Raw genomic sequence first — 27,631 nt, forward strand, 5'->3', positions numbered from 1 at the left:
TTCCTCCATTAAGGGAATATTTTCTCATTTTCTTGTCTCTAATTTAGAAACTACATTACGTGGCGGAAGCATATAAGTTATTGTCAGCAAAATTCTATTCTCTCGGTGCCTAAACAAGTGTGAACATTAGTCAACTACCATGTTAGGAAGTTGACACTTAAAAAGAAATTGTTTTAACTCACACATCCATGGTCTTTGTAAATTTGAATTTGTCAAAAATAAAATAAACGAAGCTGGGACTCGGCATAAATCAAGCTTTATTTCTCGAGACTTGTCGTTTCCGAATGAAAAACAAAATAAATCTTCCGATTCTTTTTTTAATATGAAAGCAATACTTTTTTGACACGAGATTACAAATATGTAAGTATGAATTCAGCTTCGCACTTTAAAATACAGAAGAAAAGCCTATTAGTAATACCCTTTTCCAAAAACATTGTAATGTGATATTTGTATTTGAACAAAATTAATGCTTTCTAAATTAAAACATAATTGGACCATTTTAAATAATGAATGTACATGAAAATACTCATCAAAAATTATCAGTCCAGAAGATTGGCATCAAAATTTTTCCATGAAACCTGAAAACTCAAACATTCTTTATTTTTCAATTTTGTATTCGAATTTAGAAAAAGGAGAGTTTCTTTCTTTAAAAAAAAAAGCTTCAGTAAAGAATAACACTTGTTTGTTAGATGAGCCAAAAATTGTTGAGTAATTAAGATAAAAAAGAAATTTTAACGGCCTAAGTGCAGCTTATATGTAATTAAAAGAATTTTTTTTTACCGTGTTGTGCCAATTCATGAAAACATAGATGGACACAAATGTATTTTTCAAAATCCTGAGGGTGTAATTTTGTCGTTTCTCATTTTTTTGTGAAATTATCCCCAAAACAGGCACTTTTCAATTAGTATGCCGAAACGAAATATTTTTCATAATATACAGGGATATCAATCCAGTGCTGGTTCTAGGCCTGGGCAGCGGGTCGGGGAAATTTGCCCCCACCCCCCATCTTATGACATTAAATTCCTTTTATTTTTTATATCTACTCTCTGGAGTGTGCTTTATTTCTCAGATTATAAAGTCCATAACTGATACTACGCCAATCCCCCTACTCCTTATTTGGCGCAATGAAGATTCTATGAACATTTTTGGTCTTGCAAGAATTTGCAACGACATCTAATATTGCGTAATTGTTACTGAATTAATTTTCATCTTTTTCATCGGAGTTGTACCGTCCTTTCTTCACTATCCCGCCATTACTAACGTGTTTTCTATTTGAAGACTTTGAATACAGTAAATTATAGGTAACCATTTTCACCATTGAAAGACCAGCGTTTGGGTAGCTTTTATGTTTTTCTTACGACATAAGTGAACAAGAGTCTCTTTGCTAACCCTGAGCAGGCTGAACGCTTGGAGAGTTGCCTGGGATGATTCTAGAATGGTTTGCAGTGCCTAGTTCTCAATAACTTGGCTAAAGTTTCATTTTCTCGATAATATTCGAACTTAAATATTAACCCTTCAGTGAATGTGTCATTTTTTATCCTAATTTGAAATATGAAGACATAGGTTAGCTGTCCTTAAACAAAGAACTGGTTAGATACCCAGTAGGCCACTCAGACATCAGATTGTCATTCAACAGTTAAATAAGCAAGATATCTCCTAGCACCTAAAAATAGATTGTTCTACTGTTAATTTGTCTAATTTTTCTGAAAAAGACTTAAATTAGCCCTAGTTCTATGTTATCTTTGAGCCTAGTTTTAGAAATAGGCTAGTGTATTCAAGTTGTACATGTCAAGAGAAAGGAAGAGCAAGGTCTATTCTGAGATTAGAAGCTTTTACACATAAAACATGTCTTTATGAAAGGAAACAAGGATTATGCCAAATATTACAGAATATTTAGTCCTCCTAAGTGATTTTCAAAATTACCAGAATGATTTGCATATAAGTTAGGCTATTGTCAATAATGATATATGGACTTATTTTAAAATTACAGATTATATATTGACAGTCAACAATGGTCTTTGTAAAGGCAGATTTGTTGAAACTAACTTGAACTATTCTTATGATACTATTTTTGGTAAAATTCAAGTTTAGCTACTTTATGAAATGAAACTTTCAGAGGTAAGTCCAGGGCCAGAAAAAGGTAAATGTATTGAAGTTCATATAATTGACTCACCAATAAAGTCTACATAAAACTTGGTGCCTTTTTTATGCTGTATGCAAATTCAAAATTAAGCAGTTTTTGACCTAACTGTAAATAATTTTGGCACTAAGAAAGTGTAGTATTATTTTCTTGGAAATAACCAAGAGAGCAGTGCTGAGAAAGTATAGTACTATTTTGTCAGAAACAACTGATATCTTATACTTTAATTGAAAATTTGTCTATTTTAAGTGCTTAAATTTGAATTTTTAATAAAAGCAGTAAAATTCTAGTTAAGTGACTTCTTGCTATCTTGGAAAGGGGTTAGGTTAGAAAAATAAAACTTTTAGGGATGGGTCTATAGGCTAAAGTTTGTCCCAGGAAGGTATCTCAAAGTACCTACCTCCACACCTTCTCCCTCTTGAGGGCCCTGACCTTTGATGGCCTTTAAAAATATGTATGCTATAAAGTGAAACCTTGCAAAATAGAATCTTCTGCTTGAATGAAGTACAACAAAATTGTTTTCAGCTTCACAACTGCTCAGTCCCAATTTATAAGGTTTTAAAGATTTGCAAATACATTTTCTAAATTTTGAAGAAGAAAAAAACATTGATATGGCTCAGAATTCTACTCAAATAACAGGAATTGCATTTTCAGAACTAAAGGGAGAGAAAAAGCAACTGGTAACTGAAAAGTAAGGTAAAATGTTGTTTTGTCAAAATTTCAATAGGTATAGACCTGTCACATATGGAAATTTCAGGGCCCTCTAGAGGGAGAAGGAGTGGAGATGGGTGCTTTAAAATACCTTCCTGGCATATACTTTAGTCTGTAGACCTATTCCCAAAAGTTTCATTTTCCTAACCTAACCCCTTTCTGAGATAGCAAGAAGTCACTTAACTAGAATTTTACCATAGAAGCAATTATTATATTCATAAAGAACATAAAAAGCATCAAGTGGCATGTTCAAAGTTTTAAGCCTTTTATTATACCTTTTATTACAATGTTTTAAGCCTTTTTTATTATACCTCATATTTTGGTCATTTTTAAGAGCTAAAAAAATGCTTAAATTTGAATTTACAATAGGAGTGAATATTATGTTTTCAAGAGCATAAGAAAAGGCATCAGTGGTGTGTTCACTTTATTGGTAAGTCAATTTTGTCAGAATTCAACAAATTTCAAAAACTTAGGTCTTCCCCCAGTAGCCTATGTCTTGACCATGTATTCATTAATGGAAGTTTTGTTTTCTCAACCTAACCCTTTTCCAAGATAGCAAAACTAGCATGTCAGGAATTATACTCACCTTATTCCCAAGTCAGTAGCATAATTTAAACTGTTTCATGTTTACTGCCACAATACAGTCTCTACCATCACAGTTGCATTACTAGAACCCCTGATGGACTAGATCTTGTCCCAGGCTATAGGCATACTAAGTGCTGACAATGATTTGCAGGTTTGGGAGTTTTAGTGTGCTTTTACTGCCTGTATAGTTGATCCCTAATACCAAATAAAGCCAATTCAAAGGACTTGTATAGCCAGGAATCCTTTGCATAGCTTAGAGCTAGTCCAGTCTATCTAGCACATTTGAAGGTAAGGAGACCAACTGGAACATACTGATGTTGGTGGTGAGAGGATCTGGGAAGAGCATTTCATGGGAACTGAATGCTAGGCTAAGCTGTATTTCTAGTTTTCCAATCTAATTTTATTCCTTAGGCAAATCCAGTCACATTAATTAACAAAAATTTGGAAAAAAGAGATGAACATACTTTACCCCTGCATTAACTAGTGAATTGATAATTAGCCTGTATTCAAAAGAGAATCCAAGTAAGCAGGCAGAATGTGCTTATCCTGAAGCCAGTTATGGAGTCTTCTAGCCTATATGTTGAATCAAAATATAAGCCAATTTACGAAATTGGTAAATTTTTTGCTGTTCATACTGTTCTTTTTATGGTCTCTGCAAATATAATAACTGTTTCTATTATAAATTCAAATTGAAGTCCTTTTTTGAGCCCTAGACAAAGACCAAAATATTTCTAGGTTATGTATATATAATTTGCTCAAAACATTGGTTTTATACTTACTGTTTCATTATAAATCCATTTTTTTAATGTTGTATTAGCCAAAAGCTCTGATTTTTCTCATTTAAATTAGATAAATAAATTATGCAATATTATACTCTTTCCTTCTTCCTTGACTTTGAATGTTCAATTAAGGTATATGGTTTTGACAAAATAATATACTACATTTTTTCTGTGCCAAAATTTGTCCAATATTACACTTGTTAACACAGAAAAACATGAAAACCTGAAAAAAGGTAATTAAACAATAATTTTGTAAGTAAAGAAGAAAGATAATTGCCTTTATTGTTGCAGTTAAACAATCTTGCAAACTGAAACCAACCACATATTCCCTTCATCTGAACCCTCACTTACAAATAAAGTGAACATACCATTCCATGCTTTTTTTTAAGCTTTTAATGAACATAATAATTGCTTCTATTGCAAATTTTATTTGTTTTAAAAGGTTAGGTCAGGTTGTTTGTTTTATATTTGAAACCAATGTTTTATGCCTTTTTTATACCCTACACATAGAAATGTATTGGTCATTTTCAAGAGCTCAAAAAGGACTTAAATTTGCAATAGAAGCAATCATTATGTTCATAAAGAGCTTAAAAATGGCATTGAGTGGTATGCTCACTTTATTTGTAAGTCAACAATATAATCAACAAAATTTACCAAATATGCTCCTTGGTTGGCTTCAGCCTCTACTACTGTAGAAGGTGTAGGCTCTGACCTAGAGGGTGAAGTTTTTTAGTTTCAATTAAAAAATAATGCAGTCAAAGTTCTGGCTCATAGATGTTGAGAAAGCAAAATCTAGCAATTTACTGCCTCAAGTACAGACTCTTCATCCCTGACCTTTTGCAATTTTACTTCAGAGAGCACCATAGCATCTCAATACTTAGGGTGTGGATGGTCACATCCTTAGGGTTGGTGATTTATCTGGTGGTGATTAAAGCCAAGTTCTGACAGACTAGAGTATGCTGCCCAAAAGTCACTCCTAACTATTCAACCTGGCCTTATGTGTCTTTGAATGAGAGGGATTAGAGTTTCTTTATCCATTCTCAGAGTGTCACCACCATCTAAGAGAAGAATTATAAATTTTCCCCTTATATACTTCTGTTTGGCCAAAACACTATTGTCTATTTCAACAACAAAACCCTCACCTCTTATTGGCTCCTGGTGTCCTACCCAATGATCAAGCACCTCACTGCACATTGACCTCCAGTCCACACTTGTTCTTGGGCTAATCCTCAGTTCTGGCATTGTCAAATGATGCTCCCATATGTCAGTCAAATAGAATGTAATGAACATAGTGGCTTTGTTTGGTGGAAACCTGGTGCCATTAGAAGACAGCATATATATATATATATATATATATATATATATATATATATATATATATATATATATATATATATATATATATATATATATATATATATATATATCAACCTTAAGTTATTATAAAAATAATTACCAATCTTGGCTTAATATTAACTTCATCAAGGAAGAAGGAAATAATGGCATAATTGTGCAAATTTTATTTATCCAACTTAATCATGGAAAATTAGTGCTTATGGATTATGTAACATTAAAAAAATGGATCTATAATGAAACAGTAAGTTTGAAAACTGATGTTTTAAGCCTTTTTAATACCCAAAAACTAGAAATATCTTGTTCATTTTCAAGAGCTTAAAAAGGCCTTAAATTTGAACTTGCAATAGAAGCAATTATTATTTTTGTAAAGAGCATAAAAAAGGGATTCAAGTGGTGGTATGTTCACTTTATTTGTAAGTCAATAATATGAACAAAAAAAAAATTAACTCCATGTTAACCCTCATCTGATTTCCAAGTCTTAGAAATTTGCCTAATTGACCTATTGAAATTTTTACCAAACAATATTTTACCTTGATTTTCAGTTATCAGTTTCCTTTTCTCTAGTTTTAGTTGTGAAAATGCAATTCCTGTTATTTCAGTAGAATTTTCAGCCATATCAATAGGTTTTTATGGCACTTGGTATTAACCAAGTGACATATAGCAATTGTAAATTCTGTTGGTCTGTCAGTCCTGGTTTTGCTACTTTAGGCACTTCCAGGTAAGCTAGGACAATGAAATTTGGCAGGTGTATCAGGAACCAGACCAGATTAAATTAGAAATTTCCATTTTCCTGATTCAACCATCTGAGGGGGGGATGGTTAAATTGGAAAAATTAGAAAAAAGGAGGTATTTTTAACTTACAAATGGATGATCGGATCTTAATGAAATTTGATGTTGGAAAGGATATTGTGTCTTGCAGCTTTTATTTTAAATCCCGACTGGATCAGGTGACATTAGGGGGAGTTGGGGGTGGGGAAACCTAAAATCTTGGAAAATGCTTAGAGCCAATGGATTGGGATGAAACTTGGTGGGAAAAAATTGGTGGGGTTAATTCTGAAAAATTAGAAAAATGAAGTATTTTTAACTTGCAAAGGAATAATCAGATCTTAATGAAATTTGATGTTAGGAAGGAAATTGTGTCTCAGAGTTCTTATTTTAAATCCCGACTGGATCTGGTGATGTTGGCGGGAGTTGGGGGAGAGACCTAAAATTTTGGAAAATGCTTAGAGTGGAGGGATCTGGTTGAAACTTGGTGGGAATAATAAGCACAAGTCCTAGATACATGATTGACATAACTGGAACGGATCCACTCTTGTTGGGGGAAACATTAGAACAAATGAGGTATTTTTAACTTACAAAGAATTGATTAGATCTTTATGAAATTTCATATTTAGAAGGACCTCATAACTCAGATCTCTTATTTTAAATCCCAACTAGATCCAGTGTCATTTGGGGGGGGGGCAGAAATCTTGAGAAATGCTCAAAGTGGGTTGGGAAAAACTTGGTGGGAAGAATAAGCAGAAGTCCAAGATAAGTGACTTGCATAACCAGACCATATCCACTCTCTTTGATGGAGTTGGGGGGGGGGGGAGGTAATTAAGAAAAACTAGAAAAATTAGGTATTTGTAACTTACCAATGGGTGATCAGATCTTAAAGAAATTTGATATTTAGAAGGATCTTGTGCTTTGAAACTCTTATTTTAAATCCCGACCAGATCCAGTGACATTGGGGGGAGTTGGAGGGGGAAACCAGAAATCTTGGAAAACACTTAAGAGTGGAGAGATGAGGATGAAACTCTATGGAAAGAATAAGCACAAGTTATAGAAACATGATTGACATAATTGGAATGGATCCATTCTCTTTGGGTGAGCTGCAGGTTGTTAATTTGGAAAAATTAGAAAAATTGAGGTATTTTTAACTTAAGAACAGATTAACAGATCTTAATGAAATTTGATATTTAGAAGGAACTCATGTCTCAGAGCTCTTATTTCAAATCCTGACCAGATCTGTTGAGATTGGGGGAGTTGGAGGGGGAAACAGGAAATCTTGGAGAATGCTTGTAAATGTTGTAGATTCGTGATTGATGTAACTGGAATGAATCCACTCTTTTTGGGGGAGTTAGGGGGTGGGATTCATTGCTTTGGCGAGTTTGGCGCTTCTAGATGTGCTAGGATGATGGAAAATTGGTAGGTGTGTCAGGGAGCTGCACAAATTGACTTTATAAAATTATTTTCCCTGATTCAACCATCTGGGGGGCTTAAGGGAGAGGAAAAAATAGAAAAATTGAGGTATTTTTAACTTATGAGTGGGTGATTGGATCTTAATGGATTTTGACATCTAGAAGGACCTCATGGCTCAGAGCTCTTATTTTTAATCCTGACTGTCATTAAGCATCTGGTTTTCCTTTTAAAGCAATCTATTGATCCTTAAAATTTTGCTAGAGCTCATGCAATATTAGCTCTTGGCTCCTCTGACCTTGTGACAAGTGCCATATGAGCTCTTAGCTCTTGTTTTCAAAGTTTAGGAAATGTATTTGTTGACCTTTGAAACCTCATAAATTGGGATTGAGCAGAGTTTTTAAGCTGAAAACAGTTCTGTTGTATTTCATTTAAGCAGGAGATCTATTTGGCAAGGTTTCACTTTTATAACACAAAGATTTTTAAAAGCTATCAAAGGTTATGGTCCTCTATAGGGAGAAAGAGTAAAGATAGTTACTTCAAAATACCTTCCCCAGACATCTTTTAGTCTGTAGAACTATCCCTGAAAGTTTCATTTTCCTAACTTTATCCCTCTCCAAGATAGCAAAAAGTAGCTAAACTAAAATTTTACCCTCTTATGATACTTATGGAAACTGGTTAACCTGTACACATTCCCCTGCTTTATCAGGCAAAAGCACTTGAGAAAGTAGAAAACTATGACTAGAATCTGAAATTAAGAGCCTATCAAATAGTAGAAGAGGTTTTTTCATAGATTCAGACTTTTTTCTGGAATGTTAAGAATTTTATGATGATGATGGCAACATTATCTATTTAACCATGTCTCCTGTCATCAGTGTTGTCCTTGTAGGAATTCTTGGGACCAACTCTGTTCAGCATGTAAATAAAAAAGACTACAGAAATAACCTGAAAAACTTGCTTATCTTATATGCTAATGATTCTAAACTGTTTGGTAGGCCTACTGTGGAAACTGAAAATGAGATATTTTACTTACAGCAAAACTTGTATTGTCTGGAAACATGTTATAGAGCTTGAATCCTGCAATTTAATAGTTCAAATTGCCAAGTTTTGTATCTTGGATACAACTTGGATACAATAATCCTCATTACACTTAATATATTAAAGATTAACAACTAGAAGTAGTAAGTAAAGAGAAGGACTTAGGAATTATTATTAATTAATAGAAATGTCATAGCTGCATGTGGACACTGGTTGCTAAATCTAACCTAGCCCTTGGGCTTATTAAGTACATGTTCAGTACAAGAAAACCATGTGTGGTAAAGAAACTGTATGTAGTGGTGCTGAAATATAAAATGGATGCTAGGACTATAGAGAATACACAGAGAAGGTTAACATAACTTGTCCACAGAGCTGATAAGGGGAGGATATGCTCTGGCTTGGGGAGGGGGTGCTGCTACTGAGGAGTTGTCCACTTTGATCAAACCTTTCATTTTGATTTGGCTTTTGCTTATATTTGAGTAAGTAGGGGGGGATTATAATTAATTTCCCCATGTGCCACCAATCCTAGGAACAGCTCTGCTTGTCCCCACCCTGCATTATGCTTCATATTTATAATGCCAACACCCAGCAGAAGACTACAGGCGATCCATTAAAACGATGTTGGAGAATCAGATACATAAAGCAAATCACTTCTTCTCCAATAGAAATTTGTCCTACTGGAATTCATTGGCTGATGAAATGGTGACAGCCCCTACCACCAATGCATTCGAATATGGAGTTGATCATGACTGGCAGATGCAGCCATAGAAGACAAAGTGGGATGCATGCAATTTGAGTCATTGCCATCAGTCACTTGCGCCATCACAGGACTTACCTTAGTTGCTGGACAATGTGATTTAAGGTAATTTAAGATAATGTCAGAAAACACCTCTTATCTGCTCTGTGATCTCTTTTGATGCTGAAAAAGGCACTACACATTGTGATTTATGTTGGAAAGAGCACTTTCAATATTCTATGGTCACTGGTTCAGTACAATCTTTTCTCTGTAATAGCTGAAAGCATTGCTGTACAATCCAAATTCACTTTGTACTAAAATAATTTAACTAATAAAATCATTTTTGCTCCAATTGATTTCTTTTTATAGCAAAATGGCTGATGATATGCCTACTTTTAAATTGGTCCTGGTTGGGGATGGAGGCACTGGGAAAACGACTTTTGTGAAGAGGCACTTGACAGGTGAATTTGAGAAGAAGTATGTTGCCACATTAGGTGTTGAAGTCCATCCACTAGTTTTTCACACAAATAGAGGTGCAATCAGATTCAATGTATGGGACACAGCTGGACAAGAAAAATTTGGTGGACTTAGAGATGGTTATTATATTCAGGTATGTTGTTTTTGTGTTAATACCTGTGTATGTGTCTATGCTAGATAGTTTGACATTTCTGGCCCCTTATTAATCAATACAGGGACAAAAGATGGTCCTTAAGCTTTAGAATCATAGCATAAAAAATATTGTAAATGATCTATAAATAAACGCAATAAAACTAAATAAACAATATCAGTCTTGTGGGGTTGGTATTTGATGCTGGATGTTTTGTTTTTCTGTTGAACCTTATCTTATCAATAGATGAAGAAAACAGTAGTTAAGCTATATATATATATATATATATATATATATATATATATATATATATATACTAGCTGTTGGGGTGGGGCTTTGCGCCACCCCAACACCTAGTTGGTGGGGGCGCTTCGGGCCCCCTCTCCCCCAAGCCCCCCTGCGCGCGTAAGTCGTTACGCGCCATTGTAGTTGTGTCCCTTTGTCCCACCTGTCAATATAGATAGATATATATATTTTTTTTAACTATGTAAAACTTGCGAATATACAACATTCTTGGCTGTCCCATTGTCTGTGCATATAAATAGATTGTGAGGTTTACCGACTCTTGAACATGCAACATATAATTGTCCATGGGAAAAACAATCTGTATTCAGATCTATACCTCATTATTCTAATGATTGCCCTTGAGCTTTGTTGATGGTGATTGTTAATCAAACATTCACTGTGTCCCCGTCGTCATTTATATATCCCCTGGCGTCCCCGTTGTTGTTGTTTCCCTGTGCCCAGTCGTCATTTGTGTCCCGGTCTGTAATTTCTCTTTGAGTGTCGCGGTCGTCATTTATATTCCCTGTGTCCTGGTCTGTAATTTCTCTTTGAGTGTCCTGGTTGTCATTTATATTCCCTGTGTCCTGGTACTTTGTTGATGGTGATTGCTAATCGAACATTCCTTCTGTCCCGGTTGCTTTCTCTTTGAGTGTCCTGGTCGTCATTTATAATCCCTGTGTCCTGGTCGTCATTTGTGTCCTGATGTCCCGGTCTGTAATTTCGTCAGTCGACAAACATGACGTCAGTCGACACACAAACATGACGTCACTCGACAGACACACAGGCAGCTTCTATATATATATATATATATATATATATATATATATATATATATATATATATATATATATATGAAAAAAAAAATAATGTAAAGCAAGTAAGGGTTTGAATAAAAACCTGGGCAAATTAAAATAAATACAGCAGAAGATATTACTTTTCTATGCCATATTGCTTTAGTTTGGGGCTATGTTTGGCAAACTCAGCATCAAAAAGTAAAATTGAAAGATATTCTCTTAATTTCAAAGTATTAAAAACAGATTTACTGAAAATTATTATGGATCATCCCAGTCTGTCCTTTATGGCAAGATATGATATTTTGTTTTGAAACATTCACATGCTATTTCTGCTGAATTCAATTTCATGTCTAAAAAGACAGAACAGTGATAATAATAAAGGGAAGCATTTTAAAATATGTAATTTGTGAAAAGGAGTAAAAGCCATAGAAAGATAATTTTTTAATGACATTTTTTTATTTGATTTTATCAGTCCATCCTCTACAGCTTGAACACATATAATGAAATGATCACCGTTTTGATAAGAAAATCTGAGTGTGTCACACCAGCAATGTCCCTGATGTTCTGTATCTGGAGCCAGGAAATTTCTAATAGAAAGTAAATAAATATTAGTTTATAGTTACCTCCTAATTTACACATGGTCAGTTTGATAAAATTTTATACTGTGATATAATGTATTACGAATTAATATTATCTAGATATAGCGAGTGGTCTAGAGTTTAATGAAAAATAATGCTTATGTAAACCTAGGCTATAGATGCTTCGGAATAATTTTTTTTAAAACAAACCCCTGTTTTGTAGGATTGAAATTTGCTACAGCCAAGATCATGAAGTAGGAGTACTTCATAAAGACCATGACCTATCTAAAAGAATTGAAGCATAAAAAAATCGGCTAAGAGAATTCATTTATTACCTGTTTTATTTTGATTGTATTCTGATAAATTAACAGGCTTGTTTGTGGCTTCCTGTGTTTTTCTGTAAGTTCAGTGTAAAATTGAATAAATAAAATTTGAGGACACTCAGAAGTGAAACCCCGTTTTTACATAGTGTGGAATATATAATATTATATAGAAATACAACAATTTGTCTTTGTGAATCCGCTTTTTTGAAATCCCTCCACTTTTTGAAATTTAGTCTTTTTTGTTTTTTAGTAAACATTTTGTGAGTTTTCATACAGTTTAGGGTCAGAACCTTAGAGGTCTGACACCTGGACCTTTGGTCCAAAAGGTGAAAAATTTATACAATTGAGAAAAAATCTAAGGCTGCTTGTGGGTTTTTTTCCCTCATTTCTGTTGGAAATAATTCTTTAGTTATCATTGTATCCACACCTGAACATCAGGGAATGGATGGAATCTACCTTAGTTTTATTCAGCCATCCCATTTTGCCTCAAAAATTATTTCGTTTATGGAAATTTTGATTATGTACTAAAAATATAAAAGATTATAGGAAGCTAATGGAAATTATGGATCAAATATTCAGAAATTATATTAGCCCGAATCCATTTTTTAGTTTTTGACTTTTCAATTTTTTTTGTAAACTTCCTTGATTATTAATTTCGGTCTTTTCTTAGGGACAATGTGCCATCGTAATGTTTGACGTAACTTCAAGGGTCACATATAAGAATGTCCCGAACTGGCACAGAGACTTAGTTCGAGTTTGTGAAAATATTCCAATTGTTCTGTGCGGTAACAAAGTTGACATTAAAGATAGGAAAGTTAAAGCCAAGTCTATTGTATTTCACCGAAAGAAGAACCTTCAAGTAAGTATTTTTTCTCTTCAAACTAATTGCATATTTTGTTTTGTTTGTTTATACTATTCACTACCTCTTTTTTATTGCCTAGAGCTTTGCTTTTGGAAGTGCAAAAAAAAATTTTATAGTTTTTTTATTTTTTTATGCTTAAATGTGTATATATATATATATATATATATATATATATATATATATATATATATATATGTATATATATGTCGGATATGTTTAGAGTGGAACCAAGCTATTGAAGAGTTTGCGAAAAAAAATAATTGAAGAAAAAACGGGTTTAATTTCTTATAAAGCAGTGACAACAAAATAAAATAAAAAACTACACTTTAGCTAACCAAAAAATAAAAATACTCCGAATATTTCGGCCCCACGTCCGGGAGCCTTTCTCAACGGAAAAAAAAAAAAAAAACAAAAAAGGAGAAAATTACAACAATTTAAGACTATTTTTAAGACATTATAAAAATGCCACGACAACTAAACCAACATAAAAATATAAACAATCAAATATATAAGAAACAAAAAACTCACATTTTAAAACAAACACTCCCGCAACTGACTGTAACTTTAGAAAAACTGAAGTAATTGTTTATATTGGCACTCTCCTCTGCCACAATCGATGTATAAATGGGAATTTATTAAAAATGAAAAATATAAATACTTGCAACAATACGAAAAGAGGTCACCCAACCCCAAATCCAACCAAAATCTTACAGGTTAATGAGACACAATTATGAATTATAAATTCTATTGCATTTGTATTAATTATGTTGCATATATATTAGGAACACATTTATTTTGCAAACTTACTGATATGGCAGAGTAAGGCTTTAGTCAGGCCCCATGTTGGCTTTAATGTGTATATTAATGGCCTATCATATAGTAAAGTTTTACAGCTGATCAAAAATGTATGAATATTCTGAGCTGTTGGGGTTCATGGCAGAATTTTCTTGAACAAATTTTCTTTTATAAGGAATTTATGTATGCCCATATCTTGTGTTTTCTTCTCAGATTTGGTCACAGTTTGGATTTTATCTTTATTATCCGGTTAATTCTTGTATGCTTCATATTATTTAAAACATTATGAATCCCTGTCAAAGAATTAGAAAGCAGGAAAACAATCCAATCAAATAAAAAGTAAATAGTCATTGAAAAACTGGTACAATTATGCAAAAAATTAAAAAGAAGAAGAGAAAGAAAAGAAATGGATATTAAAAAGTGCAAGGAAATTAAGATTGGATAAAATTCAAAATAACAAAGTGGATTCGACCAGATTACTATAAGAAAAAAAATGGAAGGCAAACTCCAAGAAAAGGATTTCAAAAATCAGTTTAAATTATCATTGGCTGTAATAGAATTCAAGTTAAATAGACCATACAGTGGTCAATGAAATCTGTTGAAGTTGACCTTAAAGCAACTAGGAACAGCAACTTAAGCAGGAATCTGATATAGCTCTTTCTTGTCAGATCAAATTGGTTATTAAACACACAGTTATGTGTACAGGGGAGGATGGACTTGAATGTTCAAACTTCTCTAATATCCTCCATATATTTTGGATTTTAACAATCCCGATCCCCTCTATTTTAACAAGAAGTGTCAGCACATGTCCCTTTGTATCTACAGTACCAGAGGTGAGGACTTCACTTAGTGAAGCAAAGATACCCACTTCCTCCGCAGAAATGCAATTCAAATAAGAAAATAACCTTTTTGTGTAAATTTTTTTTTTGCGTTTCTTGTTTTTTTCTTTAGTTTTTTCTGCGTGTCGTGTTTTTTCTTGATTATTGTGCTGTTTTCGAGAATATATATATATATATATATATATATATATATATATATATATATATATATATATATTGGTCGTTTAAGGATGTACGATTTTTCTAAGAAAATTAAATTCAGTTCATGTTGCAAAAAAAAAAGGAAAGGGACTTACAACAGATAAAGCTAACTATTATATTACTACTGTATAACTGCTGTTGTTAATAGTTCAAACATTAGTGCTTTTCAAATTACGCTGTAAATGTTACCTTGTCAAAAAAAAAAACTGTTGAAAAGATGGACCAGTGATAAATCCTAATGTAAAGGGTTCATTTGGCATTGTAGTTTAATTAGCTTGGACAAAAATGATTTTTTCTTGTCACTTACGTAGGATAACTCAGAGAGGGTTGACATCATTCATAGAAAAGAAGTGATTGACTAAGGATATCAGCTTTTCTTTCAACCAGTCGCCGTTGTGAGGCAACGAAGATGGCGATACCTCGGGTATATCCTCCGTATGCCTAATCCGACCTCCTAAAATGCTCCTCTACTGGCAATCAGAAGGCACCCATTCCCAAGGAAGATCAAAGAATACGCTTCATAGAACGTACGAACATGACAGAAGAGTCCTCCAGACGAGTCACATCCTAGAATGGGAGGACATGTACGCAGCAGGCCACTAGAGGAACGATTAGAGGTTACTCCCTAACATCAAGTAGGGCTGGAGGAACTAGGCTCTTCAACCAGGCCTGCCAAAAGTCTACTAATGGGTATATTTACACACTACATGGAAACCTGTAGTACAGTTTTTCTTTTCTTTTGAAATGACACTCCCCCGTGGGAATTCTTTTAATAATTAGAAAATAAGTCTTGTTTTTAATTCTGGGATAATGTCTGATGTTCCTGATTTTGAATAGTTGTCCCGTCATTAAAGGAAAATATTTTATCAAACCTCTTGGGGACTGAATATGATAAACAACAGCTACCAGTACTAAGTTAAACAGTAGAAGACAAAAAAAAGGTTGGCCACAAACTAATGAAGCATGTTGTAGTATTATATGGTTGCGCGCAAATACAAAGCATATATCTTGTAGTTTCAAAAGAAAGCAAAATCGTGATTTGGAGTAATTACAAATGCAATTAGGTACAGGTGTGGAGAATTGTATTTAACTTTTTCTTGAATTTAGTTACGCAAATTTATTTTACGACAAAAATTGTAATTAGTTTTTTGTGGAGTCTTTGTATAAAACTTCCTTAAAAACCCACATCAAAGTTGTCACCGTTGCAGAGGCAGCTGCAACTAATCATCAGCTCTGTTTCTGTTTTTGTCGGACTTTTTTAACGAGTGGAGGGATTGAAAGGTCTTCATGTCGGTCACCTCCTTCACCTTTGTGTAACCAATAGTAAAGAACAAGAGATTGATGCAGACGAAGATGATCTACCCGATGTTATAGATGAGGATATTGCTAATACCGCGTCTGATATGGATGACCCTGACAAATTGGATGAAGAAAGTGCAGCGTTCGGACTCGCCTATAAATTCCAATAAATTCCTATATTCTAATGCACTCCCATAAAATGCCTATATTTTAGCTAAAATCCTATTATTCCTATATTTTCGACTGAAGACCACTAAGAACATTGTTCATGATTTGCAATTTTCACTTCTCTTTAAGTAGATCAAGATGTCCTTTTCTTTTTGCTTTTGACTCTGTTGTAGATTGAGCAGTCTTTCGGTGTAGATCGATAATTAATTACAACTGTTGAGTTGTTTGAACTTAACTGATGTTTTGTACTGGGCTTAGTAAGCTGCTTCTGCCTGGGCTATGCTGTTGTGTTGACTTAGTAGCGTATGTTTTGTTTTTTGTCATGTTGGGCCTGTCCGAAATGAACAAAGATCAGTATATAAGCTAGCAGTATCTGCTTAATGAGACTGGAGTTCTTGCGACTTATACGTTTCCTGCCTGAACGCTATTTTAAAGGCTGATGCGAATGCGGCCCAGTTTTGGACATATCCATATTTTTTCTTTTTATGGTCTTATAATCTTCGGATGCTATTTTGTAGCTGATGCTTGGTAATTAAGTATGGGGCCTACCAAGTTTAATAGTTCATGGCTTGCTAAGACAGATTGCAGCGGTAGAAAGATCGGCAAATGGTGTAAGACTGGGAACGACCAGTAATCGTTCTTTTGCAAATTCTGCTTGAAAAATTTTGGTTGCACAGCTGGGGTCGCTCAGGGGTAAACCAACATCTGCGATCTGTAGAACACAAAGCCGCAGTTACTGCTTAATTACATCCACTATAGCTTCACCTGAATGGACAATCTCGAGTTGAATGAAACAACCAAGGATAAACTGTTAGTTGGTACAAGCATGTTTTGTGAGCGTGATGCCGCTTATAAAGCTGAGTTAATATGGGCACTTCAGACGGTACAGAGTTCCATGTCAGCTAACTCTTCAGACCATATTGTCGTAACCTTCCATGCGATGTTCCCCGGTAAGATCTCCAACGAAATGCCCCTATGTGTGAAGAAACTCATGTATCTGATCACCGATGCGCTGCATCCTTACTGTCAGCAAATGCTTGTGAAGGACATTCAGTCATATCTTGTACTAAAATATGACGAGACAACCAACAACGCTGGTATGAAAGAGTTGCAGATACGTGTTCGATATTGGTCCTCATATGGAAACGAAATTCAGAGCAGACTTTTATGCACAAGTTTTATGGGCCACGCGATAAGTGATGATCCGTGTAGGAAGATTATGTCAGCCATTGAGCAGAATCAGCTGCCACTTGAAAAACTGATTATGCTTGGAAGTGATGGACCAAACGTCATCAAAAGCGTTTGGAACAACTTGAGTGCAAAAAAAGAAAGTAACGGGAAAGGGAATGTTGAATATTGGTACTTGAAACTTCCATATAATCCATAACTCTTTCTTGAAAGGTCTTCTGGTGTTCGGAGAAGACAGTTCCGACTTTGTTATTCTTGTGCATTCATTTTTTGACGGCTAGCCTTCACGTTGTGAGGACTATTGAAAGTGCCAAAAGAAAGTAATAGTGCCAGAGAATGCTTTCATATAGCATGTCTTAAGCCGCTGGCTGACGATCGGACGTGCCCTTGCTAGAATCATGCAGCAGTTGCCGGCAATCTTAGAGTACTTCCTGAACTTCATGCCGAGAGAGAAAAAACTGAAGAAACTTCTGTCCACTCCCAAATTTCTGAAGATTGTGGCTTATATCAGAAGTGCGACGATGAAGGCCCAACTCGAGTTTGTTCTAGCCTCAGCAGAACTGTTCATAAGTTTCACCCAACTGTGCCAGAAAGAAGAGCCTCTCATTCATGTGCCGAACTCAGATCAAAAGACTAGTTGTGACGCTTTACGGACGGGTCTTTACTCCAGATTTCGTGACCGAGATTGAAAATTTCTCACCAGAAATGTTGAACCTTGCTAAAAAATTTGCAGAAAAGCATATAGTTTCAGAAAATGTGGAACGAGCTTTCCGTGAGAAAGCAACACTGAAAGACAAGGCCATTTTCTATGTCAATGTGCGAAAACATTTTATTGCGGGCATTCTCCATATTTTGAACAAATGTCCTGTGGTAAAGGATGGTTTTCTGGAGGCTTTACGCTTTTTGAGTCCGGTTAACATGAAGGATTCAAGAAGCATTGCAGACATAGCGGCTTTGGCGCGCGAGATTGCGATTGGAGCAAGCTCAGAGGTCGCCCAGGCTGAGTGGCTGCTTTTGCGAACGGAAAATGGACTCCGTGAGGACATCACTCGGATCGATCATTTTTGGAGCCATTACTTTGGACTGGTGAATGAGCGCGGGGACAGCAAGTACCCGGAACTTACCAAGCTTATCAAAGCAATGTTGACGTTCTCGCCTGGCAGTGCAGATGTTGAGTGTGGGTTCTCGCGTTCTGGTAGGATTCTCGGTGAAGACCAGGCATTAATGTCTGAACGCGTTCTGGGTGGGAGACTCATGGTATATGACACGTTGAGACTAACAGTTCTTTACAAAAGAACTGTTGAGTCTTGCATGTTCTGCACGGTCTCGGTATCAACAATATCTGCATGATAAGAAAAAAGAAGAGCTATCCGAGAAGGAGAAAAAAGCTTTTGAAGAGGACAACAAGTGGAAGTTGCAGGAGGCCCACGACAAAAAGAAAGAAATTGAAGACCTGGATAGCGAAAAGAAAAACTTAGAGTATCAGAGCAAAGAGAACAGAGAACAGTAGAAGATACTCTACTTCAAGAAGTGACCGATAGAATGAAGAAGGCTGAAAGTGAAAGAACAAGTGAAAGAGAGCAGATGGCGGAATCTGCGAGAAAGGAGCAGTCTCTTGCAAAGAGAAAAGTCTCTTCCAGGTATTTTACCTGTATCAGTCAATCGTTGGCACAGTATGTGTATCTGATAAAAAAAAAAATAATAATAATAATAGATGCAGAAACCCAGGAACGGCGAATTTACGTGACCAGATATCCCACGCCATCTACCACCGATCTGATCCCGAAGACTTTTGAATCCTATATTTGGGCTCAGGAAATCCTATATAAATAGGAGAGAGCCTATAATTTGAAACAAACCGACCTGTCCGAACCCTGAAAGTGCATGTTGTGAGTGGGCTGAAACTACATCTAACTCTGGAGGCAGCACTAGAGAGATAGTTTTTATGGCACTTGGTATTTACCAAGTGATATATAGCGATCGCAAATTCTGTTGGTCTGTCTCTCCACATAAGCTAGGATGATGAAATTTGGCAGGTATATCAGAACATGACCAGACTAAATTAGAAATAGTCGTTTCCCCGATTCGACCATCTGGTGGGGAACGGTTAATTCGGAAAAATTAGAAAAAATGAAGTATTTTTAACTTACAAACGGGTGATCGGATCTTAATGAAATTTGATATTTAGAAGGATATCGTGTCTCAAAGCTCTTATTTTAAATCCCGACTGGATCCGGTGACATGGGCGGGGGGCTAAAATCTTGGAAAACTCTTAGAGTGGAGGGATCAGGATGAAAATTGGTGGGAAATTTAAGCACAACTCTTAGATACGTAATTGACATAACTGGGGCAGATCTGCTCTCTTTGGGGGGGGGGGTTGTAATTCGGAAAAACTAGAAAAAATGAGGTATTTGTAACTTACGAAGGATCTTGTGCTTAAGAGCTCTCATTTTAAATCCCGATCAGATCTGGTGACATTGGGGAGAGTTGGAGGGGGAAACTGGAATTCTTGGAAAATATGAAAATTGAGGTATCTTTATCTCACGAATGGGTGATTGGATCTTAATGAAACTTGATATATACAGGGATCTTATGTCTTAGATACTCCATTTTCAATTCGAATCGGATCCGAGGACATAGGGGGTTGAAGGGGGGAACAGAAATCTTGGAAACTGGAAATCTTAGGAAACGCTTAGAGTGGAGTGATTGGGATGAAACTTGATGGAAAGAATAATCAGAAGTTCTAGATACGTAATTGACATATTTGGAATGGATCCGCTCTCTTTGGGGGAGTTGGGGGGATTTCCAATACTTTGGCGAGTTCGGTGCGTCTGGATGTGCTAGGACGATGAAAATTGGTAGGCCTGTCAGGGACCTGTACAAATTGACTTGATAACAGTCGTTTCCACGATTCGACCATCTGGGGGGCTGGAGGGAGAGGAAAAATTGAAAAAAAGAGATATTTTAACGTACGAATGGGTGATCGGATCTTAATGAAATTTGACATTTAGAAGGACCTCGTGTCTCAGAGCTCTTATTTTGAATTCTGACCGTATCTGGTGATATCAGGGGAGTTGGAGGAGGGAATGGGCAATCTTGGAAAACGCATAGTGTGGAGAGATCGGGATGAAACTTCGTGGGTAGAATAAACACAAGTCCTAGATACGTGATTGACATAACCGGACTGAATCCGCTCTCTTTGGGGGAGTTGGGGGGGATGTTAATTAGAAAAATTGAGGTATTTTTAACTGAAGAACGGGTTACCGGGTCTTAATGAAATTATTTAGAAGGAACTCATGTTTCAGCACTCTTATTTGAAATCCCGACCAGATCTGGTGGCGTTGGGGGGAGTTGGAGGAGGAAACCCGAAATCTTGGAAAACTCTTAAGAGTGGAGAGATCGGGATGAAACTTGGTGGGTAGAATAAGCAAATGTTGTAGATACAGTAACCGGCCTGGATCCGCTTTCTTTGGGGGAGTTAGGGGGGTCCAGTGCTTTGGCAAGCTCGGTGCTTTTGGACGTGCTAGGACGATGAAAATTGGTTTGCGTGTCAGGGACCTGCACAAATTGACTGGATAAAGTTGTTTTCCCCTATTCGACCATCTGGGGGGCTGAAGGTGAGGAAAAATTAGAAAAAAAATAGGTATTCTTAACTTACGAATGGGTAAAAATTTGACTTAAAATGGAATAGTTGTGTTGAGGTTCTTTCAGATTATTCACTGTTAATCACGCTCGGATTTGCAGTTATAATGGAAAATTTTCCGTTATAATGGAAAATTTTCCAATATATTTGCTAGTTGGGAAATATATTGGATTGTACGTCGTTGGATTTAAATGTGTTTTATGCTTGTATATATGTCGGTGAATTTTGATAATTAGAATGACCTCGTGTCTCAGAGCTCTTGTTTTAAATCCCGACCGGCATTAAGCCTCTGATTTTCCTTATAAATCAATCTTTTGATTCTTAGTATTTTGCTAGAGCTCATACCATATGAGCTCTTGGCTCTTCCGGCCTCGCCACAAGTGCCATATGAGCTCTTGTTATTTTATTTAGCTAGCTCGTGTAAGCAATGCTTTTTCAGCTAAGAAGAAGCTCTAGTCTAACTACAAGACATCTTCCAGAGATTGGGAACCTGTAGCTCAATATTAACTTTAAATCTGGTCCAAAACAGAACCATAAGCTTACGGTATTGTTACCCTAGATCTTAGTACAAAATAGGTATGGCTGGGTAGTTTGTAAAGAAGTAGAAAGGTCTTTACAGTATAAGTCAGTAGAAAAGGTGGTTCTAGTAACTAATCAGTGTTTATTTAATGAATTCCAGACACTATGGATGCATCAGTAGCTGCACCCTATCGAAGATCATATCTCGGCCTATAGTAACCGAAAATGAAAAAGATTGTGTTTTTAGAAAAACTATTCTGTACAAAACCATTTGATGCTGATTCAGCAATGTTAATTATTACCTCCATTAAACTTCAATGTTAATCTTAGCACAACAACAAATTTCCTTTATTTTTGAATAAAGCCTAAAACCTCTGGAAGATGGTATCGGATTGAAATAAAAAGGGCACAGTTGTCGAAACTAAAATAAAAATCACCATGGTCGAAGCTAACCGGAAGTATACAGTCCCCACCCCAAAAAACAAAGAAATTCGTGTTTTAGAATGGATAGTACAAGCAATCTAATGTGCAAGAACAACTGATGTAACACTCAAAAACAAAAGTATATCTATCTGACAAGTTCAAAGTTAGAACTTGAATTTTATTCAAAGCTGTTGTGCTTATGTATTTGAAAGAAAAGTTTTTTCTTTTATTTCTTACTCTGCTGTTCAACACCTTAAGGTGGCAAGAACGAAATCGTGCTGTGCCCAGGTCCTCTAATAGGTTTTAGAATCGCCTGTGCAGTCGGAGCCGTATTGTATGCACATGTATTTGATTAAAAATAAGATGGATTTGAGATGGTTTCAAGGTGGTTTCTGTATGCAAGCTTGGGAATAACAGCATATAACGTGCCCAGCGTAGATGACAGGCTGCAAAACCTTAAAATAGAGGAAGATAAACGAAAAAAAGCTGTTAAGGTAGCAAGCTTTTTTATTTAAAAATAGCTGTTTTTTGTTTTTCAGGAAAAAAACAACAACAGAACAGAACGTAGGAACAGGTCACCTGTTTTTGACAGACTTGTTTCTTCTTCTCTTTTTTTGTCGTTTCTGTTTTTCTGAAAACAGAAACAGTGTTGATTCTTAGCTGCAACCGAGTAAAAAGGGTCTTAGACGCAGAATTTGTGTAAATCTGAGAAGGGAGGGAAAAACCAAGAAGGGTTCTTGCTAAAACGTTTATAATTGGATTTGTTATATGTTAGTCCCTGGGTGTGTTTTTTTTTTTACATCCCAAAGTCAAAAACTTAGGTTGTCATAGGTCTTTGCAGAACAATTTTTTTTCAGAATTTCCAGTTCTACACGAATTTTTGACAAAAATTCACTGATAAGTGTTGTGATTATTGGGAAGAGTATAAAAATGACAACATTGGGAGAGGCTAGAGCCCCACTCTGCTTCCTGTATGTATGCCAAGTTAAGCTTCTTCTGATTTCACTTTTCTTTTGGAAGTTCAATGTTTTCAGTAAAGTGTATAATCTATTACATTTTATGTAAAAGTTTGGGGGGTTTGCATCTGACTTCTTGTCTTGGATAATTTTGATGCATATCGCCAGTAATATACACTACGGTATAATAATTATTTTTACCAAATTGGAGGATAATTTTCTCCTCCTATTTGCTTTGTTTTATCTTTGGTTCTTTCATTTTAACTTAAATTTCCTTTTTTGTTATAGTATTATGACATCTCTGCGAAGTCGAATTACAATTTTGAGAAGCCTTTTCTTTGGCTTGCTAGGAAACTAATTGGTGATCCTAATTTGGAATTTGTTGCCATGCCTGCTCTTCAACCCCCTGAGGTCCAGATGGATCCCAATTGGCAACGACAGATTGAAGGAGAACTTGCGGTAAGTTTAACTGTGATTCCTAGTAGTACAATTTATCTTGAAACAAATATAAAATCTATCAGCTGTAAGCTCACTTTGCAACAGTGCGGAGGGGGCCAAAAAAAAACAATTAATATAGTAGAAGAAATAATAAAGGAATTTTTTTAGTAATTGCTTTTAAGAATTAGGAGGAAAAGTATATCATTGATTGGACATTTTGTGTCCTGAAGCCAATTTTTCTTTCAATAATGAGTAAAGCTAGATGTCATACTAACAGAAAACTAAATTATATTACAAGAATCCCTTTCGATCTATTTCAAAGGTATATTTAGCTAACAGCTCTATCAGTGACTTTGACAAATGACAAATAAACCTAATTCCCATATAATTAGAATTTTGTTTATTCCTTGAAGCTTATTACACAGCTTATTCGTTATATAACTGAGAAAGTATTCAAGGCAGTCATTGTAGTACTCATAAATAGAAACTTGTGTATGAATGTCATACTAAACAGTTACTAGAATGGAATTATTCTGTAGCATTCTCTTAGAATAAAGTATTGAAGGGACATTTCAACGTTATGGTGACGCATTCTGTGGATGTGCCAGTGAAAATATTGCAAATGTAAGATGTGTGAAAGAAAATAAGTTCCGATTAGGGATAAGTCCAGAATATTAGGACCAGGAATATTATTTTACTGAGAGTCATTATATAGTGATAAAATGGTAAACAATGAAAAGTTTTGAAATGCTAGCTATGCATCTCACTGAGACTATATGTCTTGGCTTTACTCTAATTACCATTGGCTCTCAGATCTTTCATCACTCCCGCCAAGTTGATCAAATTTAAAGGCTAATGGACTCCAGTATCAACTTGGTTTAAGTAATGAAATAGTTCAGAGTCATGGCTAATGTCAAGACAGATAGTCTTGATAATGTCAATATAATGTCACAGATAATGTCAAGACAGATAGACAGTTAATGTAAAGTCAAGACAGATAGTCTTGATAATGTCAAGACAGATAGACAGTTAATTTAAAGTCAAGACAGATAGTCTGACAGAGGCAAAGCTAGCATAGCTTATTGAGAATCGTATAAAAATGATTATTTTCGCTTGTTTAAGATAGCAGACTTCACATATTTAATTATTTCCTTCTCAACTGGTATTTCTGTAATTGAAGAATAATGGTTCAGAAAGATAACAATGGTCTGTATTTGAGACAAAGTGGTTTACTCAAGACATGTCTTGCTCGTTGTCATATATTAATCTTGGAATTAAGAAATCAGGAAGAGTAACATTCAGGAAGATTCAGTATCAAAGTAAAGAGTAAAATTCAGGAAGAGAAATCAGGAAGAGTCAAGACAGATAGACAGTTGATTTAAAGTCAAGACAGATAGTCTGACAGAGGCAAAGCTAGCATAGCTTATTGAGAATCGTATAAAAATGATTATTTTCGCTTGTTTATGATAGCAGACTTCACATATTTAATTATTTCCTTCTCAACTGGTATTTCTGTAATTGAAGAATAATGGTTCAGAAAGATAACAATGGTCTGTATTTGAGACAAAGTGGTTTACTCAAGACATGTCTTGCTCGTTGTCATATATTAATCTTGGAATTAAGAAATCAGGAAGAGTAAAATTGTCAGTATTTCAAAAGAGAAACATTTGTTTATTAACGAAGGGGGGTAGATTTTTACAGAAGTTCTGTCACATATAGTATAGATCTATAGTATATAGTATCTAGATAGTATAGATATAGACCTGATGGACACTCAGCTGCTACCATGAATATGAACAAAAGTGATTCACAATCTGATAAGCTGTGCCAGCGAGAATGGGGATGCGTGTAAAGAGGAAATTAATATTTCGTCTCTGAGAAAACCAAAAACCTAACACCACCACATATTGTTGCCAATCAAAATCATGAAATAAAAGCAATGAGAATATTTAATTATTTTTGTATTTTTTATGCTCATGTAATTACAAAGACCAATTGTTTTCTGTCTTACGAAAAAGAAAAAGCCTTGTGGAATGAGGATCATTTCTTTCCTGTATAGTGACCTAGGCTTAGCCTTTTTACTACCAATAAGAATTAGCTCTTAAACAAAAAATCCACTTACTTGAGTACTTTCGGATTTTCTTTTCAGGGCTGGGGGGTCAGCTTAGGAAGAAAAATTTAGTGAGATCATTTATTTTGCTAGAAAGAGTAAACTTTTGCGGGTGTTCCTTAAGTTTTGTATATTCCTGTCTTTTGGCAAGGGTTGAATCCATATTGATTATTTTTTTTGTTCAATCCCAAGATAAGGCGTATCTAATATTCTCATTTTAGAAATTTACATACTTTTTCGCAAAGGGAGTCCCTTTACCAAGCATCAAAGCTATAGGCTGTGCTTTTTTGTTTTTACTATTATTAGGAGGAGGAATGTGATGCGTAGCTATGAAGTTCAGTTGGTTGCTCCCCTAGGATTGCACCTAATTAAAATATATTGGGAAAAGTAGTATTTTTACACTGAAAAAACATTCTTGAGAAATGACGCAATCATAAGTTTTATTGAATTAAACGTTTGGGTAAATTTACTATAAGCCATGGTTGATGTTAGTTTTATGATCGAAAAACAATAGAAGACATTTGTCAAATCAGGCAAAAAAGAATGCCATGCTTCAGGCTAGTTTAGGAGGGCTGACTTTGAAATGTTGGCTTGTAGCTCTTCCAACATGTTAAATATTGGAAATATACAAGAAAGCAGGGTATTTGCCTCGATGCCTCATTGGACTTAAGGAGACATGTTAAGAAAACAATTCTTACTTCATTATATTTAGAATAGTCATAGTTAACAGATTTTGCATGAAGCTAGCCTTTATCTTCATTTCTTTCATTGTTTTACACTTTTTCTACCAAATTTCAAAAAAAAGAAGCATGGGTTCAATAAGCACTTTCAGTTTTCAAGCTCGTGCTGAAACAAATGTCATCTACATTTTTTTTTTTGTTATGTTTTTTTACAGACGCCTCTAGAAGTCGCAGTAGTGAGTTTAACTAAAACGGCCAGAAACTTGATGTTTAACAAAAGCGGCCAGAATCGGTGTCGTCCGTAAACAGATCCTGTAGATGGCATTAGTTTCAGTACTGTTTAAAACTTGAAAAAATGCTCATTAAACGCATGTTTTTTTTTGAGAAATTTGGTAAAAGTCAAAACTAACAAAGAAGTGAAGATAAAGGTTAGATTCATGCAAAATGCGTTAACTATGGTTATTCTGCATAATATTAAGGAAGAATTGTTTTCTTAACATGGTTCCTTATGTCCAGTGAGGTGTCAAGGTGTCCAGAATTAGTGAGGAGGGAGTTTCTGAAAACTAATTTTGCACGCTTGGTCGGCTCATAGAGCAGCCAGAGGGTTTTCTTATGGGGAGGGATAGGAATCGAAAAAAAAGTTCTTTTTAAGCTAGTGCTTTCTTCTTTTGTTTTGCAGGTCTAAGGTTATATTTTCCTGAAATTTTAATAAGATTAGTTTAAATCACTCATTATTTCGTTTGTTTTTCAGGAAGCTCAGAATGTTGCTCTTCCGGAAGATGATGAAGATTTATAAGCATGTGTGCTCGGCTATTGTTGGACAATTGACTGCTGAATATTTTTATTTTGCAAAATAACTTGACTTGAAAAATGGCGAATGCTGTCTGACTCCTAGGTTTTCTTGTTTAGTGTTCAGAATGTTCCATGTGATATAATAAAGAAACATGTCCTTATTTCCATAACTTTTTTTCCTGAAATATATAAAATTATTTGTAATAAATCACAAGTATACTCAGTTTATTGAGATTCAGTTTTGTTTTCAATGGAGAAAAGAATGGTCATATTGAATTTTCGAATGACTGGGATGTTCTAGAATTGATCCAGGTTTTTAGCAAGTCATTATTTCGATCTAAAGAGGCTGTTCCAAATTGATTTTGGGCCGTGCCCCACCTAGGAGTTCCTAACTCCTGATGCTTCCATCCTGATATTTAAGTTTTGATATTCAAAATTTCACTTGTATTAGGTTGAGGGAAGATAAAAAGGCCATTGACCTGGCATCTTTTTGAGTCGTCTTCTAGGCATATTAATGCTTATGAAAAATATTGTCTGAATGCAATACATTTTATGCAATGTGTAACATCATTGCAATACTATCGTGTATCCTTTTTGCTCTTTAAATG

General features: G+C 35.1%; 1 protein-coding gene across 1 annotated transcript; it reads left to right on the plus strand.

The window, feature by feature from the left end:
- The first annotated feature begins 1,197 nt into the window (after window positions 1-1,197).
- Window positions 1,198-27,247, plus strand: LOC136028067 (GTP-binding nuclear protein Ran). The gene is made up of 5 exons (XM_065705671.1): window positions 1,198-1,301; window positions 9,893-10,133; window positions 12,781-12,969; window positions 23,292-23,462; window positions 26,983-27,247. The coding sequence occupies exons 2-5, from the start codon at window positions 9,897-9,899 to the stop codon at window positions 27,025-27,027; spliced, it is 642 nt and encodes a 213-aa protein (XP_065561743.1). The 5' UTR covers window positions 1,198-1,301; window positions 9,893-9,896; the 3' UTR covers window positions 27,028-27,247.
- Window positions 27,248-27,631: the final 384 nt, after the last annotated feature.

Source organism: Artemia franciscana, chromosome 6, assembly GCF_032884065.1.
Source record: "Artemia franciscana chromosome 6, ASM3288406v1, whole genome shotgun sequence".
NCBI lineage: Eukaryota > Metazoa > Arthropoda > Branchiopoda > Anostraca > Artemiidae > Artemia > Artemia franciscana.